Consider the following 14,228-nt stretch of genomic DNA (forward strand, 5'->3'; position numbering starts at 1 on the left):
AACGACAAGCGGATAGATTTTAGAGACGCAATCACGTTGTCGCAATGGAGGCTGGGAGTAGTAGTCAAACAGCCTATAATGTAACGGCTCCTCTGTGGTAACTCGAAATCTATTTCCCGTGAGGCCATGCGGAGACGAGGCTGCGTAACCATGACAGCCGTGTTATTGTTGTTGGTGGTGAAAATCCTCTGAAGTGGCTACGCTAACGTTACACACTGAGTTATTTTAAGATATTAACCGGATCAGTGGGCGGCTTCTCGACGACACAAGATGTCAGTTGACTGTAGCAAGGTTATAATAGCAGGAGATGTGTTTTGAGGAAATATACAGTGCTGTTTGTGCCTTCTTGATACTGTATCTGTCCTTCCATGTAACCCATTTTTAGCTGCTGAAACAACGTTAGCATCTGTAGCCAAAAGACTGTCCGGTAATCTTGTACACCGGGTGCTTTTCTGCGGATCGGAGGAAATGTCAGACTCCTTTTTAAACTGCGAGTTCAGGACGTGGATGCAAGAATGAGAGACGAAGGCTTGAGTCTATAAAAACGGAGACAAAGGAGGATGATTTCACGATACAACAGAAGACCTGTATCACATAAACTAGAGATGTGAGTAGCACTGAGCACTCATAACTATGTTTTCCCAGCTCTCAAGGAGTGAATTTTGTGTTTCTATACCGTGAGAAAGTGAGATGAGTGGTAGACTTGTCCACCACAGTGTAAAATTATATTTCTAATGATTATCTGTCACACAATTGCTCTGAGGAAACACAATCTCCTTATTTTCATGATGTCATGCTTAAAGAGTTGGCAAAAAGTGTACGTGATGTAGGGTTAAGACATGCAAAACTACAATTATAGTCCTTTAACAGACATATCAACAAGAATTATAACAATGATAAACAATATACAACATCATCATTGTATCTTTTATATGATTTGGACATCTCACTGCTGTCTGGATTCAACCACTTGGGGAGGTAATCTGCTGTTGTAATTAGAAGAAACTCTGCATCTTATTTGCATGATGTCGTATCATGTTCCTATGACTGTGGGCCGCTGATGTTTTCTTCAGAATGTGACTGCACGCTCACTTTTAATTAGTTTTTTCTTTTAATTAACTCAATCTGTTTTTTTGTGCAGTCGCGGGTTGTCTCGAAGTAGCCTGGACCACCACCCTCTCCCAGAAGAAGCAGATGATACCCAAACGCCTCATCGCTACCTCCATGACCTGCAGGAAGCTGTCTCCATTCACAACAGGTAACTGGGTTGTTCTACAGACAGATAGGCACGGATTGTTCTGCAGGGAGACAAACCTCGGCGATGCTAGAGTAAGGCCAAGATGAAACACGCATACTTTTCTACGCCTGTGTGTTTTGTTATGTTACACCTTCTTGAGTTGACAGCTGATTCTCAAGACTCTTGATATGTGAAACGAGATACCCAGACGCAGTGGATTAATTGATATCACATTGCCTCCTTCAGATGTGCAGTTAAAAGAATAAATAATGAGGCAGCCTGTTAGAATATTCAATTACTTTGACATTTGCCCTTTATTTTCCACTTTGAAACCTTGCCTGTGATTATTTCTGCAATGGTCACACCAGTAAGATTTCCTCATAACAGAGGAACGGTCTACATTTTTAAAACAGCCAAGATGTTTGAATGGATTTGATTAAAAAGACAAATAACCAATGGGTAAAACAGAAGACATTGTATAAATGTGGTGAAATTTCTCGAGTTGTACACAAGCCATAAAACTTCCTTGTCCTTTCTATTTAGTTCAGAGACGTCTGCTGCCTCAGGCCACTCTGACTGTCCCACCGTCATCTCAGTAGACTCCAACCAGTCCTGGTCAGGTATCCACAGCTCCACAGGCACTGGCATCTCCACAGAGAGGAGCTCTGTATTCTCCTGGGGCTACGATGTAAGTCTACTCCTGAGAAAATGATCATAACGTGATGTGATGATGCCAGTCTGGTGCGGTCTGACACAAGAGAATCATTCAAGCGTGCACACACACAGGGCATTGTTTTTCCTCTGGCATTTTTCCATCCTTTCTGTTATTCTGTTACAAAGACAAAAAGCCTCCTTGAATAGATTGTCATGCAATTTTAATGTCAGATTTTGGTTTACTGTCATGCATTTTATCTGAACTTTTATGCCTCTTTACAAACATGAATTACCATTTGGCAAACCGGAGAAAAACAACATACAGCCAGTAACTGTATAGAGTGTTAAATGCTTTGTAGAGGATACTTCTTTGTGTATGTGAAGCCTGATTCCACTGGTTTATTATTATGCTGTACTTTCTAGCCTCAGCTGGTTCTACAAAACTTTTCCAGGACTCAATGATTTATTTAGTTTGCTGTCCTCAAGCTGCTTCCAAGAAAAAAAAAAAAACCTCAGTTACACAAAGTAACTCAGTCCTAACTCATCGTGATCTTTTTCTCTTTCTCCTTATTTTGTTATAGCACATGAACAATCCAGTTTGACCACAAATACATACACACATCCCAAGCGGCCACAGGAGCTAGTTATTATGCATGTTGAAGCTTGCTGTGAGATACACAAAGAATGGCGATGTGCTGCCAATAACTGATGAACAGACCGAAAAGCAGCAGCTTTCAATCATAGTGCTGGTGTATGAGAACAGAGGAATAACGAGCCTTCATTCCTGTGTGTCTGTCTCTTGGTTTTTCTGTCCCATAGGAGTTCGACAAGGCAGCGTCACGGCAGGTACAGCAAATGTTTGAGGAGATCGACAAAGAGCTGTATGAGGGGAAAGGCAGCGGGGGAGGGATACTCCAGGGACTGCAGGATGAATGTCAGCAGTGGGCCACACGGTTCCCACATCTTCGGTATGTTATCCACCGCTTCCTACCAACCGCCTGACCTTTTAGAGCTGAGTGAAACAGTGCAGCAGTGGGATCAAAGATTAAAGTTGAATGTGGAGACAAACCTGAAAAAAAAAACAAAACATTCCATTCTTGCGTGTCACTCAGCATCCTGGGGACTCAGCTGGTCTGTCCCAGTGATGAGGGCTTCCAGTGGTATGCTACCTCAGGGAAGGGCAGCTCGACCAGCAGCCCATCAGCAGGCAAAGAGAGCAGTGTGAAGTCCCAGGAGAAAGACCAGGGCTGCACGGAGTAAGTCTTTACTTCATTGACTCACTGGTTGACTGACTGCTAGAAGGGCACATAAGGTCAAAGTTCACATGTTAGGTAAATTTACCTTAATTTTTTAAAATTAGATCAATAAAAAACATTATTTGACTGTTATGAAACTAAGTTAAGGAAAGAACTAAGCAGAATACATTTCTGTGGTAATGTCAAATCATTCTCAGTTATACTGATTTTTAAATACAGAACATGTATAATTCAGTTTATTGGACCTGCATTGCAGCTTGGGTGAAGTTTCATGAGAGCTGCTGATATTAGTAAACTGTCTAACAGGAAATAAACCTGGAGCCATTGAATGTTTGTAAGAAAATGTGAATTATAGCTATAGCGCTTCATTAGTTCATGAAATTCACAAGAAATAGCTGGGTGTCCAGATGACTGCTGTTAGAGCATCAATTATAGAGGAAGCCTGGCTGACTGAGGTTTTGTGACCCAGATACTCTGGGCTTGTTAGCCAAAGTCAGTGATGTGGGATATCTGTGATAATTGTTTGGCACTAGGCAGTGCCACTGTCTGGCTAGTTCTACTCAGAAATGAGTTGACATAATGGAACATAAAATAGGACAAAACAATATGTGCAAGCATGTTTATGGCAGGATTTTCTTCCTGTTTTTCAGCCTGGGGTAGTCAGCTTGGTTTGAATTCACATTTATAGAAAACATACAGCATGTGTGGACTTGTGTCAGTGACTTGTGTGTCCTTGTCTTTGTGGTAAAGGTTGAATGTGCAAGGCAGGAGAGCGGCGCTGATTAAGTCCTCCTCACCAGAGTTGGATGGACCTCCTGGCACCTCCAGTGGCTCCAGCAGTCACGACAAGCCGAGAATGATTGAAGTAGAAGGTCAGATGGAGGAATACCTGGCTTTTGATAGCAGGGACCTGTGAGTTACTTACTTTTCTCATGCAATGATATTCCTCTTATTCCAGAAACAAAATCTGAACCTCAGCTACTGTCTGTGTGTTGTTCCGTTTGGTTAAAATTATTCGCTATATCTGTCTGTCTTGCACAGGGAAGATGAGTGGGAGCAAGATTGTTCAGAATCAGGTCGGAGGCATCACTGCATGCCCCCTGTCTCGCCATACCGTTGTCGCCGTCAAGCTGTCCTCGACCTGTTGTTCGATGACGTGTGGCGGCAGCTGGTTGGCTGGATGAAAGAGCTGGTCCAACGCCATTGGGAATGCTGCACTTCAAGTAGGGCTAATTTGCATTTATTCGACCTCAATCACATTAACAAATGTCTATTCTTATGTATTGCACAATATTTGGAGGTAATTTTACGCGTGTGATCGGCAGATGATGAAAAGATTTCTGGGAATTTGAGCCCCGTGCAGCAAGACTCCCAGAATCCCTTCATGCTGTTCTCCACACTCCCTACCATGCTGCCCAAACTTGGCCAGAGCAGGGTGCCCCCGCTCACAGCTGGCCTACAGTTCCAGGTCAGTGGTCTGAGAGGGAATGAGAGGCAGCAGGGTGCATCTGGGGGAGCAGATTGGGAGCCTCATTTCACTTTCATCGCTGTCAGCACTTCAGTTTCAGCAGCTGTGTCATAATTCATCATTCATTTCAGGAAAATTGTAACATTTCACATAGAGTTTTCTTCACAGTAGTCATTATTGCAATATATATAAAATATATAAAAAAAATATTAATATAATGATCTAAGTTGGCAAGTAGAGTGTATACGAGTATAAATACGATACCTGCAGATCAACGAAAAAAGTCACCGTCTTCAGCTGGAATCCATCCTGCTTTTAAACCTTTTTGTAGTAGAAGACGTTTTACCCCTGAGAAGAGTCTTAATTATTTGCTCAGCATCCATAACTGTGAAGTCTTTGCACACTTAAGAGTCACTCATCTCTGTTCCACAGTCCACGCTTGATTGTCACCTGTTTTTTCACTCCTGCCTGTTGCTCTTTCAGTCTTTCAATGCTTCCAGTTCATTAACTTGTATCACTGTTTTCTTTCCTTCCCTCTTTACTCTCTGCCCTTCACCTTGCCAATGTGTTTTGTCTATTTTCCTTTTTTCTTTCCTTCTTTCATTCATTTTCCTTTCTGTCTTCATTCCTCCCTTTTCTGTTCTTCCTTCCCTTCCTCTATATCCACTATCTTCCTTTGGTCATGCCTTTTTTCCCCTTAAAGAACACAAAGTCAAGGGGCTCAAAGCACAAGTCCAGACGGAAATCCAAAAAGCAGAAAAGGCCGTCCACTGTATGTAACTCCCTCACTTAGAGCCAAAATGGTGGCGTGTCGTGTGCACGCTGTCCGTAGCGGCTCATTATCTTTATCTCTAGAATAAATGTGCTTGTGCCTGTTGATTAACATGAAAGCATCAACACTGTTTTGCTTTTTAATTAACAGCAACTTCTTTTCAACATGAACTACTTTCTTTAGATTCTTCTTTTCTTTCACGAGAATGTTGGAATGCTTTGTTTTACTAGTTATCGATTTTGTTGAATTTTAAGTGTTGTGAATGTTATTTCTGGTCGGTGGTATAGCAGATATGGGGTCCAGCTGATGTCACTGCATGATAAATAACAGTTTCTTTGAGAATATACTGTATTGTAAATACTTTATGAAAATAACTAACCATTAGGCCACTGTCATAAAATAAATTATTTGTATCTAACCTGCTTTTCTTCCAATATATGTCTCCTCTCTTACCTCTCTGTCCTTGACCCTTTAACCTCCCCCCTCCCTGTCTTCCTTCTGTTTATTTCACACCATTCCCCAGGCTGGACGGGTCCCAGTAGGAGCAGCAGCGACCCAGCACAACCTGAACGACCTCATCATGATCCACAGCATCCCCCTACAGCAGAGAAACCTGGGTGTTCTGGATAGAAACCAGTATGGACACATTTTACTCTTCTAACCAATGAGCATTGTGCTAAAAGTAGAGAAATAAGAGCAAAATCACACAAAGACACAACTACATTCCTAATATGTGATTTTAATCTTTAATGTCTTTTATGTCTTGTAGATCTTGTTTTTACATTCATTTAAAAAAAAAAACATGTTTCTGTCCCTGGTCCTAACACCTTGTTTAGCAGAGTAGTTGGCCAGTTGGCAGCAGGTGGAAATGCATCATTCATCTATTGTGTTCCACCTTCTTGTTCCTGTGCAGGGAGCCAGAAGAGCGGGCGTCCCTCAGACCAGGCTCCAGCGTGGTCCCCTCCAGCAAACCTCGCCCTCGCCGAGCCCTGGAGCAGAGCTCTTCATCACTGTCCCGACCGGCCCAGTCAGCTCGACGCAGAAACCCTCCTCCCCGAACCCTCCTGCCACTGGTTCCCGGCTTGAGTCAGTCCAGCGCAGCGGTATCCATGGATGAGGTCATCCGGGGGACACGTCTGTGAGTTTTGGCATCATGGGAACCCCCAACCCCACCCAAACTCCTATCTTGCTTTTTACTCTCTCATTCTCCACTGCGCTCTCTGAAGTTGTGCAGAAGCAGAGGGAGATAACTTTGAAAGCAGACTCCCTTTTAACTTGTGCCTTATGGCTCTGCGAGAGTAGAATAATGGGGTTGGGAGGTGATAGAAGTTTCATGTGTGAAACCAACTTAACAGTTGAACTTGTCATGAACTGCGGGTAAAAAAGTGATGCGGTAAAGCATGTTTTCCCTTCATAGGGTACGTCAGTTCTTCTGCAAAATTCAGTGACTATGGTGTCTTAACATCTAATGGTAGAATCAGTGACCATGTGTTCATGTTCATATCCACTCCACAAAGTCACTGCACCCTATAAAGAAATAGTTCTGCACACAACTGCCCGTAAAACTACAACATGCGTTTTTACACTTTAGATTTGTATGGATCAAACAAACAATATAACGTGTTGCCGTTAGACGGAGCCAGGCTAGCTGTTTCCCCCTGCTTCCAGTTTTTATGCTAAGCTAAGCTAACTGTCTCCTGGCTGTAGCTTCATATTTAATGGACAGATATGAGATTAAGTATCAATCTTCTCATCTAACTCAGCAAGAAAGTGAATAAGTGCATTTCCCAAAATGTCAACCGATTCCTTTAATATCACAGTGCTGTCACTGTGTGGGGAGATAACTCAACCTTTGATAGCGCTGTGGTGAAATAATTTATCACAGCACTAAATAAGAAACATTATCTACAAATCACATCTTTTTTGTATCGCAGCTATATAAAGAAGTAAAATTCTAACTTTGACTTTCATCCTTACACCTAAGTCGTGAATTTTCACAACTCCCATAGTCATTTTTTTCAAGGAGCAGTGAATAAATCTATCTATACTTGTGTGTTCTTCCACAGAGCCACGGCCAGCGACCGCCTGACGTCTCCACTGTTGCCTCTCAGCAGGAACACACTCCTTCCCCCCATCAGCACTGGAGACCCAGAGTCGTCCCACTCAGGGCAGCAGTCCAAACCTGCACAGGTATAACACCACCGAAACACAACTACACTGACAATGATAAACTTGTTACAGCACATGAACAGAAACAGAGATAAATGAAGGCTTTCTAAATAGACAATAGAGCCTAAAAAACAGTTGTACTGTAGCATTTATTAAACATCTTGGTCAATTTTTCAAATGCAGTAAACCACATGTGATCCACTGCTTAAAACCTTTGTATTTGTCCATTTTTCCCCCATCGCACCAGCGTCAGAAAGGCCCTTCTAGCCGTGCCCACAGCGCTATTAATGATGAAGCCGGCAGTTCAATACCAAGGGATCGTCACCATGTACTGGACGTCTTCTCTCGCCCCAACACCACTCACACATACAGGGTAAAGGCTCTCTATCATCTCAGCATACTGCGCACTGTCACAAGTGGAGCGGTAATAATAATATTCTACACAAGAGAAACTATCAAGTTACTTTTTTTAAGCAGTGTTGCTTTTATAATTCCAAGTAAATAGTTGGTGTGGTTCACTTGTATCATCAGTATACATGACAGTATTCTTGACCGCTGGCTTTCTTCTCAGTCGGACACCCCTTACCGCCGCTCCTTCACAGTATTGGACAACATCGGGCAGGGGAGGCCAGGAAGAGCCTCTGTGGGCACAGGTCAGAAATTCAACTTGAATTGTTAATCAAAGAACATTAACATATTCTGCTGGAAAGAGACGCTTGCTTTTCATCTGCCTGTTCTGTTACTTTAATGTTAGCTTACACTGTACGCATCAATTTATTCCTTAATCCCACCAGATTCTCTTGGAATCGGTGTGACCGGCATCAGTCTTGGCATCAGCAGCTCATCTTTCTTGGACTCGTTTTCCCACCACCCCCTGGGCCACTCGCCCATCAAAGACGAAGAGGAGCCAGACCCACAAGCCCCTGTTGCAGGTCAGTAGCTTAAAACTGCTGATGAAACTCTTCCAGGCTTCGTTCTTAGGTGAATGTGAGTGGTTGTAGCTGCTGGCTGCTGGCTTTGGTGAGATTTACCTACTAGTAAGATGTTTTAAGTCTATGTTCAGTAATGTTTTATCCTTCCTCTTCCCCATAGCTCCACTGGTGCCTGTTTCGGGGGTTCCACCTCGGTCTTACACGAGGGGAGGCATCTCATCCAGAGCTGGCAGACCTGGCTTGTAGTTCGCCCCGCACCCTTCAGCCATTCATCTTCATACAGCACAATGAAGTGCAACACTCCGCAGCATCTGTGCCCACTTAACAAGTTTTTGTTTTGACAGAGGTAGCAGAATTGTTTCATATTATAGCTGCTTTGCTGAATTTATTTACAAAGTTTTTGTATCAGGCCTATTTTTGTATCTCAGAAATCAGCTTATGTGGCTGCCAAACACAAATAACTGTTGACACGAACTATCCATCTTCATGTACAGTGAGAGGTGTATGTGTGGATATTTGTACTCAGTATGTATGATTTGAATGTGTATATATATCTATTTATATGTGAATGTACTGTATATTCTCCTCTGCAGTGTGTTGTACTGGTAAATGACTATGCAGGGAACAACACATCCACCCAGACAGGGACAGAGAGGATAAAAAGCACTTTTTCTCCTCTGATACAACATCAGAGTTTGGTACTGTATCTTTTATAAGGACACAATTTTCAACGGGCCTGTTAAAAAAAAAAAAACAACTAAATGGACCCAGAGCTTTTCATTGCATATCGTTGCACACAGAAACAAGAATGAGATGCCACCTTGAAAGTTTTTGCCTTTCTCAGCAGTACATCTCAGTTGAAACCATATGAATCAGAAGAGCACTGACAGAAAATCTCTACAGTCCACCTCATTTATAAGATAATGTAGAAATACAAGAGGTAGTTGTAGAAAACGATGTGTTTGTAAATAATTTATTCGTCATGTCTGTACAAGATACTGTATTTGATGTGAATTTTTTGCATTATTACCTGTGCAAAGCCAAATAGGAATGCTTTGTCGGGTAACATCAGGGTAACTGCACAAAGGGTGGTTTTCCCTTCATTTGTTGTTGAAATAATCAGATAGCCATGCTACAAAGGTGACAAAGCTTGAAAATCAAAGTTTTTCTCTCTTCAATGTATTTTCTATTTTATACTAAATAAAAAAATATGTACAGATTACATATATAAATATGAATTTATTTGTGTTCTCTGAAGACTTTAACAACATAAAAGACAGAAATAAAAGATGCATTTACATTTTGATGAGCGTCACACAAAAAGCTACTACATATTCATACAGTGAAGCCACATAAAAGGAACATTTTATGAGCATACAGAACAAAGCAGTTAGACAGCAGCTCATACGTGTACTCCAATGCTCTTACTCAACTTGAAAAGGTGTTTTGATTCATTTACACGTTTTATCTGCTATAACCAGAGCATGCACACTTTTCACTTTTTTCCTCTTTTTGATTTTTGGGATTTTCCACTTGGTTTGGAGTATTTCGCCTCCAGGTCAGACAGGAAACTGTTAAAGTTCTGCTCTCTGGACTTCTGTCTTTGCTGGAAAGTAAGAAAGATATGAAGGTTATAGAGAGAAGACAAACAAACAAAAAAACCCCTATCAATTTCATACATCTGGAAATGCATTTTTTACCTGAAGCATCATCACAAGACTGTCATCCTCATCACCGAGCCCCATCTCTTTCTGCATTTCTTCTGCTTCTTGTCGTTCTCTGTCAGCCTGGAAGGTCAAATGCAATCGAGTTAATGAGACTGGAGGAAGTTATAAAATAAGATACTTTCCTGGAAAAAGACATAAAATATAAGCTGTGAGGATTTTATGGCTTTAACATAAACACATTTCTCACCCTCTTCCTGCGAGCCCTCTTCTTTTTGTCAGTCTCCTGAGTGAAAGCAGGAAATTCTTTGACTTCTCCGCTCTTGATGGCAGCCTGGATGATGCTGCAGAGTCTGGGTTCGTCTTCCTGGGAGCAGCACAGGGCCGAGGCCGTGATGGCGTCCATATCTCCCTCATGCTGCATATACAGCTGGATTAAATCCTGCCGCTCCTCGTCAGAGCCCTTGTATTTCTTCTCAAATTCAAGGATGTCCTGCACAGTAATCTAGGAGACAGACAGAGAGACAGAGCAGGCTGTCAAGACAAAATGTGTGACGGATGCTGTTTAGGGATGTAAAATTATGGTGATTTTATAATCCTGCAACGAATATGTTGTTTGTATTAATCCACCATTATGTCTGGGTACATGTAGCTTTTTATTTGTAGTACCATAGCTGGTACAATGACACAATAACCTCTACTGTATGTCATTGAACATAAAATTCCTGGTATACAAGTGACTCACTTCAGGGGTCACATCATCACATGTATGACTCACACGACAAAGACTAAAATGAGTCATGTTTATAAAAAAAGAAGAAAAAAAAAGCCTGCTGTGCTCCAATACCTTAGGGAAAAGCAGCCTCCAGTAGTCTTCCCAGCAGCGGTCTTCACTCAGGACGTCAGACTCTTCATCCACCACTCCCTGCTCATCATAAACAACCCTCTGCTCTTTATCACTCAGCACCGCATACAGCTTTCCTAACACCTGGAGAAAAAAACCCAACAAAATCAGGTGAGACTCAATTTTACACACATCTGCAGCCCTTAAAAAAAATGTAGTATGAAATACTGTTATATACTTTATATGAGTAATATAAAAATATGATGTGGCGGTACTGATATATTGACATACTGTGGGTTACTCTAAGCTTTAAAAAGCAACATCTATATTAAGGCTGCAACAAGCAACTAATTTTTTAAGATGCTGGAACGAGAGAATTGTAGTATTTTTTCTTTAAAAATTACTCAAAGCGAGTGATAGATTATCAAAATAGTTCCCAATTAATTTTCTGTCAATTGACTAATGGATTATTTAGACTAATCGTTGCAGCTCTAATTGATATAAGGTTTAGGAGATTTGGTGATATATACAGTCCCATAAAACAATGTAAGTTTGGCAACCAGTAGAGATTTTGCCATAAGGTTCCTTTTAACAATTTCACTAATATCTTTAGTTGTATTTAGGGCTACAACTAATGAAATCTTTATGAAATGTCAGAAAATAGTGAAAAATGCTTATTATAACTTCTGTGGTGATTACTTCAAATGTGTAGTTTTGTCTGATCAATAGTCAAAAATCCAAAGATATGTAGTTTACTATCATGTATGACACAGAAAAGCTTCAAATGCTCACATTTGAGAAGCTGCAACCAGCAAATATTTGGTATTTTTGCTCAATAAATGACCAATTATTTGAGTAACAAAATTGTTTGCGATTAACGTAATTTTGTGTCTGATTGACTAATAGTTTAATCGACTGATCGTTTCAGCTCTAGTTGTATTAGCACATTATGGGCGATTTTACAATCAGTGAGTAGCTACTGTATTTATGTGTCAATATCTGATTAACGTCAATGCCATGAGGTATCATAATTTGTCAACTGGATGCACTAAAAACGGTCATTTTCATCTGATTGTTTAATCTACACACAAGCTTCTCGATTGAGTTTCTAGAAAATGTAGTGTATCACTATATATACACATTATCTATATAGTAACATGACATTACGTAAAAGAGGATGAAAGACTTATCCATATCGCCCTCCTCTGATCAGTATTACCTTTAGTGCTGATCTTTGTTAACTGCAGACTTAACATTTTAGTGATCTTTATTTCTATGTGAGTGAGGAGTTTTTCTCGATGTATAAGTGGGAAAACGTTACTCAAATATATACATTCCTATAAACAGATGCATGACAAAGTCCCAGTTAATGTTTGTGGCATAATTAGTGATTGCAAAAGCGGAAGACGGAGATTATCAACTACTTAGCTGACAACTAACGACAAGAAGGGTTAACCTGAAATTTCTCCGTGGCCAGCGGGTCTTCAGGAGCCCGGTCTGGATGCACTTTGAGGGACACTTTGTAGTAGCTCCTCCGGATCTCTGCCTCTGTTGCCTCCTTGTTGATGCCCAGCACCTCGTACAGGTTTGACGTCTTGAAGAGCTCCTTGCAGCGGTCGAGCAAACCCATCCTGACAACTCTCTGCTTTGACTGAGTACGTTTAGACGAGTTTTCGAAGCTGTGTTTCTGTTACTAGCCTCCCCTTTGTTTGCTAAACTAAATTGGCGCGCTAGCTCGTCACGTACTTCCGCATGTACAGCTACGTGATTACGTAGTAAACATACGCGCTCTCTTATTGGTTGCATTCATCCCATTGTCAGACTATTTAATGAGGGCTTTTTATGGCATTTTATTTAAAGGGGACCTATTATGCTCATTTCCAACTCTATATTTTTATTCTATGACTCCACTAGAGTAGCTTTGCATGATTTACAGTTTGAAAAATCCTTATTTATCTCATATTGGCCCTTTATGCAGCCCCTCAGTTCAGCCTCTGTCTGAAACATAGACCGTATAAAAATAATGGACGTAACCACCGTGATGTCATCCATTGGTTTGTTGACTTTTGAAGCCCTGAATTTGACATTTTGACCGTTTCCATCTTGGATTTTTGGAGCCAGAAGTGATGAGAAGTGACCATATTTGGATGAGAGGGTGGAGCTGACCCTAACGCTAGCTGGTAGCTTGGTTAGCATAGTGCATTTACAGTCTATAATTAACTGTGATAATGCTAATGCTAATGCTAATTTTCCCTAGCGAAAAACAGGCTTTAGACCATTAAAACAAAATGTACTTACCTGAATAATTGAACATCCGACTCCTTAGAGGGTCTTTGAGTAGAACCAAATGCTGAACAAAACTTTTTAGGTGACCAAAATGTTACAATTAACTTTCATGAACTGAAAACACACTGAAATAGTGACGCTACGGCTATGGCTACGGCTACGCCTATAGTCTGTGAATCTGGGGTCACACCACGTTTACATTACCCAACCAATGCTGTCATTGGTTAGGTAGCAAACTGCCAATCACAACATAGCCATGCCCTAAAGCAAACTCTGCCTTATCATCAAAATTAAATTAAACGGGACCATAATTTACAAAATGAACATCATGCTGTATTGAAGAAGACTTGAAACTAACGATTGAAACCATAAACTCATTAGGAAACTGTTTACTGAAGTAATAAATCAAGTGAGAAGTAGGGTCATTTTCCATAGACTTCTATATGATTGGACTCCTTTTTGGAGCCAGTGGAGCTCCCCCCTGCTGGCCATTAGAAAGAATGCAGGTCTAAGGCACTTCCGCATTGGCTTCACTTTTCAGACCTGGAATCACCTGCTTGGTATGAAACAAGCTGTTTTAGCTCCCCTTCCCTCCACCCCCCTCTGTAAAATCCAACTCTGTTCTGATTTGCCAGCTTAGCAGTTGGATTTTGCTTTTTGTTCTCGTTCTTTACTCAAAATATAAACTTTTCAAATACATCCATATTGAGCTGAAATCCGATCTGAAATATGCGAGTGGACAACATGAACGTACCCAGTCACAAAGATTACAGCAGGACTTATCTGTTTGGTAAATGTTACGCTCATTAGGCTACCTGCTTATTGTGTGACATCTTTATCCTATCTGTGTTCAGCCCTCTCATTTCTTTTGTAGCTTCTAACTGAATCTCTGTGGTTTGAAGTTTAGTTTGTCTTTGTGTTCCTGGTTGTACTTTAAGAAATCTGC

At 41.1% G+C, this 14,228-nt stretch overlaps 2 protein-coding genes across 4 annotated transcripts; one reads left to right on the forward strand and one right to left on the reverse strand.

Moving 5' to 3' along the window:
- The first annotated feature begins 143 nt into the window (after window positions 1-143).
- On the forward strand, window positions 144-9,726 carry fam149b1 (family with sequence similarity 149 member B1). 3 transcript variants are annotated; one of them, XM_067610457.1, is made up of 17 exons: window positions 146-272; window positions 386-607; window positions 1,142-1,258; window positions 1,781-1,925; window positions 2,711-2,859; window positions 3,004-3,147; window positions 3,898-4,059; window positions 4,189-4,370; window positions 4,473-4,615; window positions 5,319-5,387; window positions 5,911-6,023; window positions 6,301-6,525; window positions 7,454-7,577; window positions 7,804-7,929; window positions 8,128-8,209; window positions 8,351-8,488; window positions 8,649-9,726. In XM_067610457.1, exons 2-17 carry the CDS (start codon window positions 561-563, stop codon window positions 8,732-8,734), a joined length of 2,052 nt encoding a protein of 683 aa, XP_067466558.1. In that variant the 5' UTR covers window positions 146-272; window positions 386-560; the 3' UTR covers window positions 8,735-9,726. The 3 variants fall into 3 exon arrangements, with proteins under 3 accessions (XP_067466557.1, XP_067466559.1, XP_067466558.1); XM_067610456.1 differs by having other exon boundaries at window positions 144-607; XM_067610458.1 differs by lacking the exon at window positions 5,319-5,387 and having other exon boundaries at window positions 145-607.
- On the reverse strand, window positions 9,708-12,751 carry dnajc9 (DnaJ (Hsp40) homolog, subfamily C, member 9). The gene is made up of 5 exons (XM_067610459.1): window positions 12,453-12,751; window positions 11,000-11,140; window positions 10,403-10,657; window positions 10,189-10,275; window positions 9,708-10,094 (listed from the first exon to the last, which is right to left on the reverse strand). The coding sequence occupies exons 1-5, from the start codon at window positions 12,624-12,626 to the stop codon at window positions 9,984-9,986; spliced, it is 768 nt and encodes a 255-aa protein (XP_067466560.1). The 5' UTR covers window positions 12,627-12,751; the 3' UTR covers window positions 9,708-9,983.
- Between the last annotated feature and the right edge of the window lie 1,477 nt (window positions 12,752-14,228).

The sequence above is a fragment of the Thunnus thynnus genome, chromosome 14 (assembly GCF_963924715.1).
Source record: "Thunnus thynnus chromosome 14, fThuThy2.1, whole genome shotgun sequence".
Classification (NCBI taxonomy): domain Eukaryota; kingdom Metazoa; phylum Chordata; class Actinopteri; order Scombriformes; family Scombridae; genus Thunnus; species Thunnus thynnus.

Excerpts from the sequence above, each read along its gene's own strand:
- fam149b1 (XM_067610456.1), top strand. The coding sequence starts at position 561 with ATGATTTCACGATACAACAGAAGACCTGTATCACATAAACTAGAGAT. Across the intron at positions 1,926-2,710 it reads TATTCTCCTGGGGCTACGAT|GAGTTCGACAAGGCAGCGTC; the intron begins GTAAGTCTACTC and ends TCTGTCCCATAG. Across the intron at positions 8,489-8,648 it reads CCCACAAGCCCCTGTTGCAG|CTCCACTGGTGCCTGTTTCG; the intron begins GTCAGTAGCTTA and ends TCTTCCCCATAG.
- dnajc9 (XM_067610459.1), bottom strand. The coding sequence starts at position 12,626 with ATGGGTTTGCTCGACCGCTGCAAGGAGCTCTTCAAGACGTCAAACCTG. Across the intron at positions 11,141-12,452 it reads TGGCCACGGAGAAATTTCAG|GTGTTAGGAAAGCTGTATGC; the intron begins GTTAACCCTTCT and ends TTTTTTCTCCAG. Across the intron at positions 10,095-10,188 it reads GTCTTGTGATGATGCTTCAG|CAAAGACAGAAGTCCAGAGA; the intron begins GTAAAAAATGCA and ends CTTACTTTCCAG.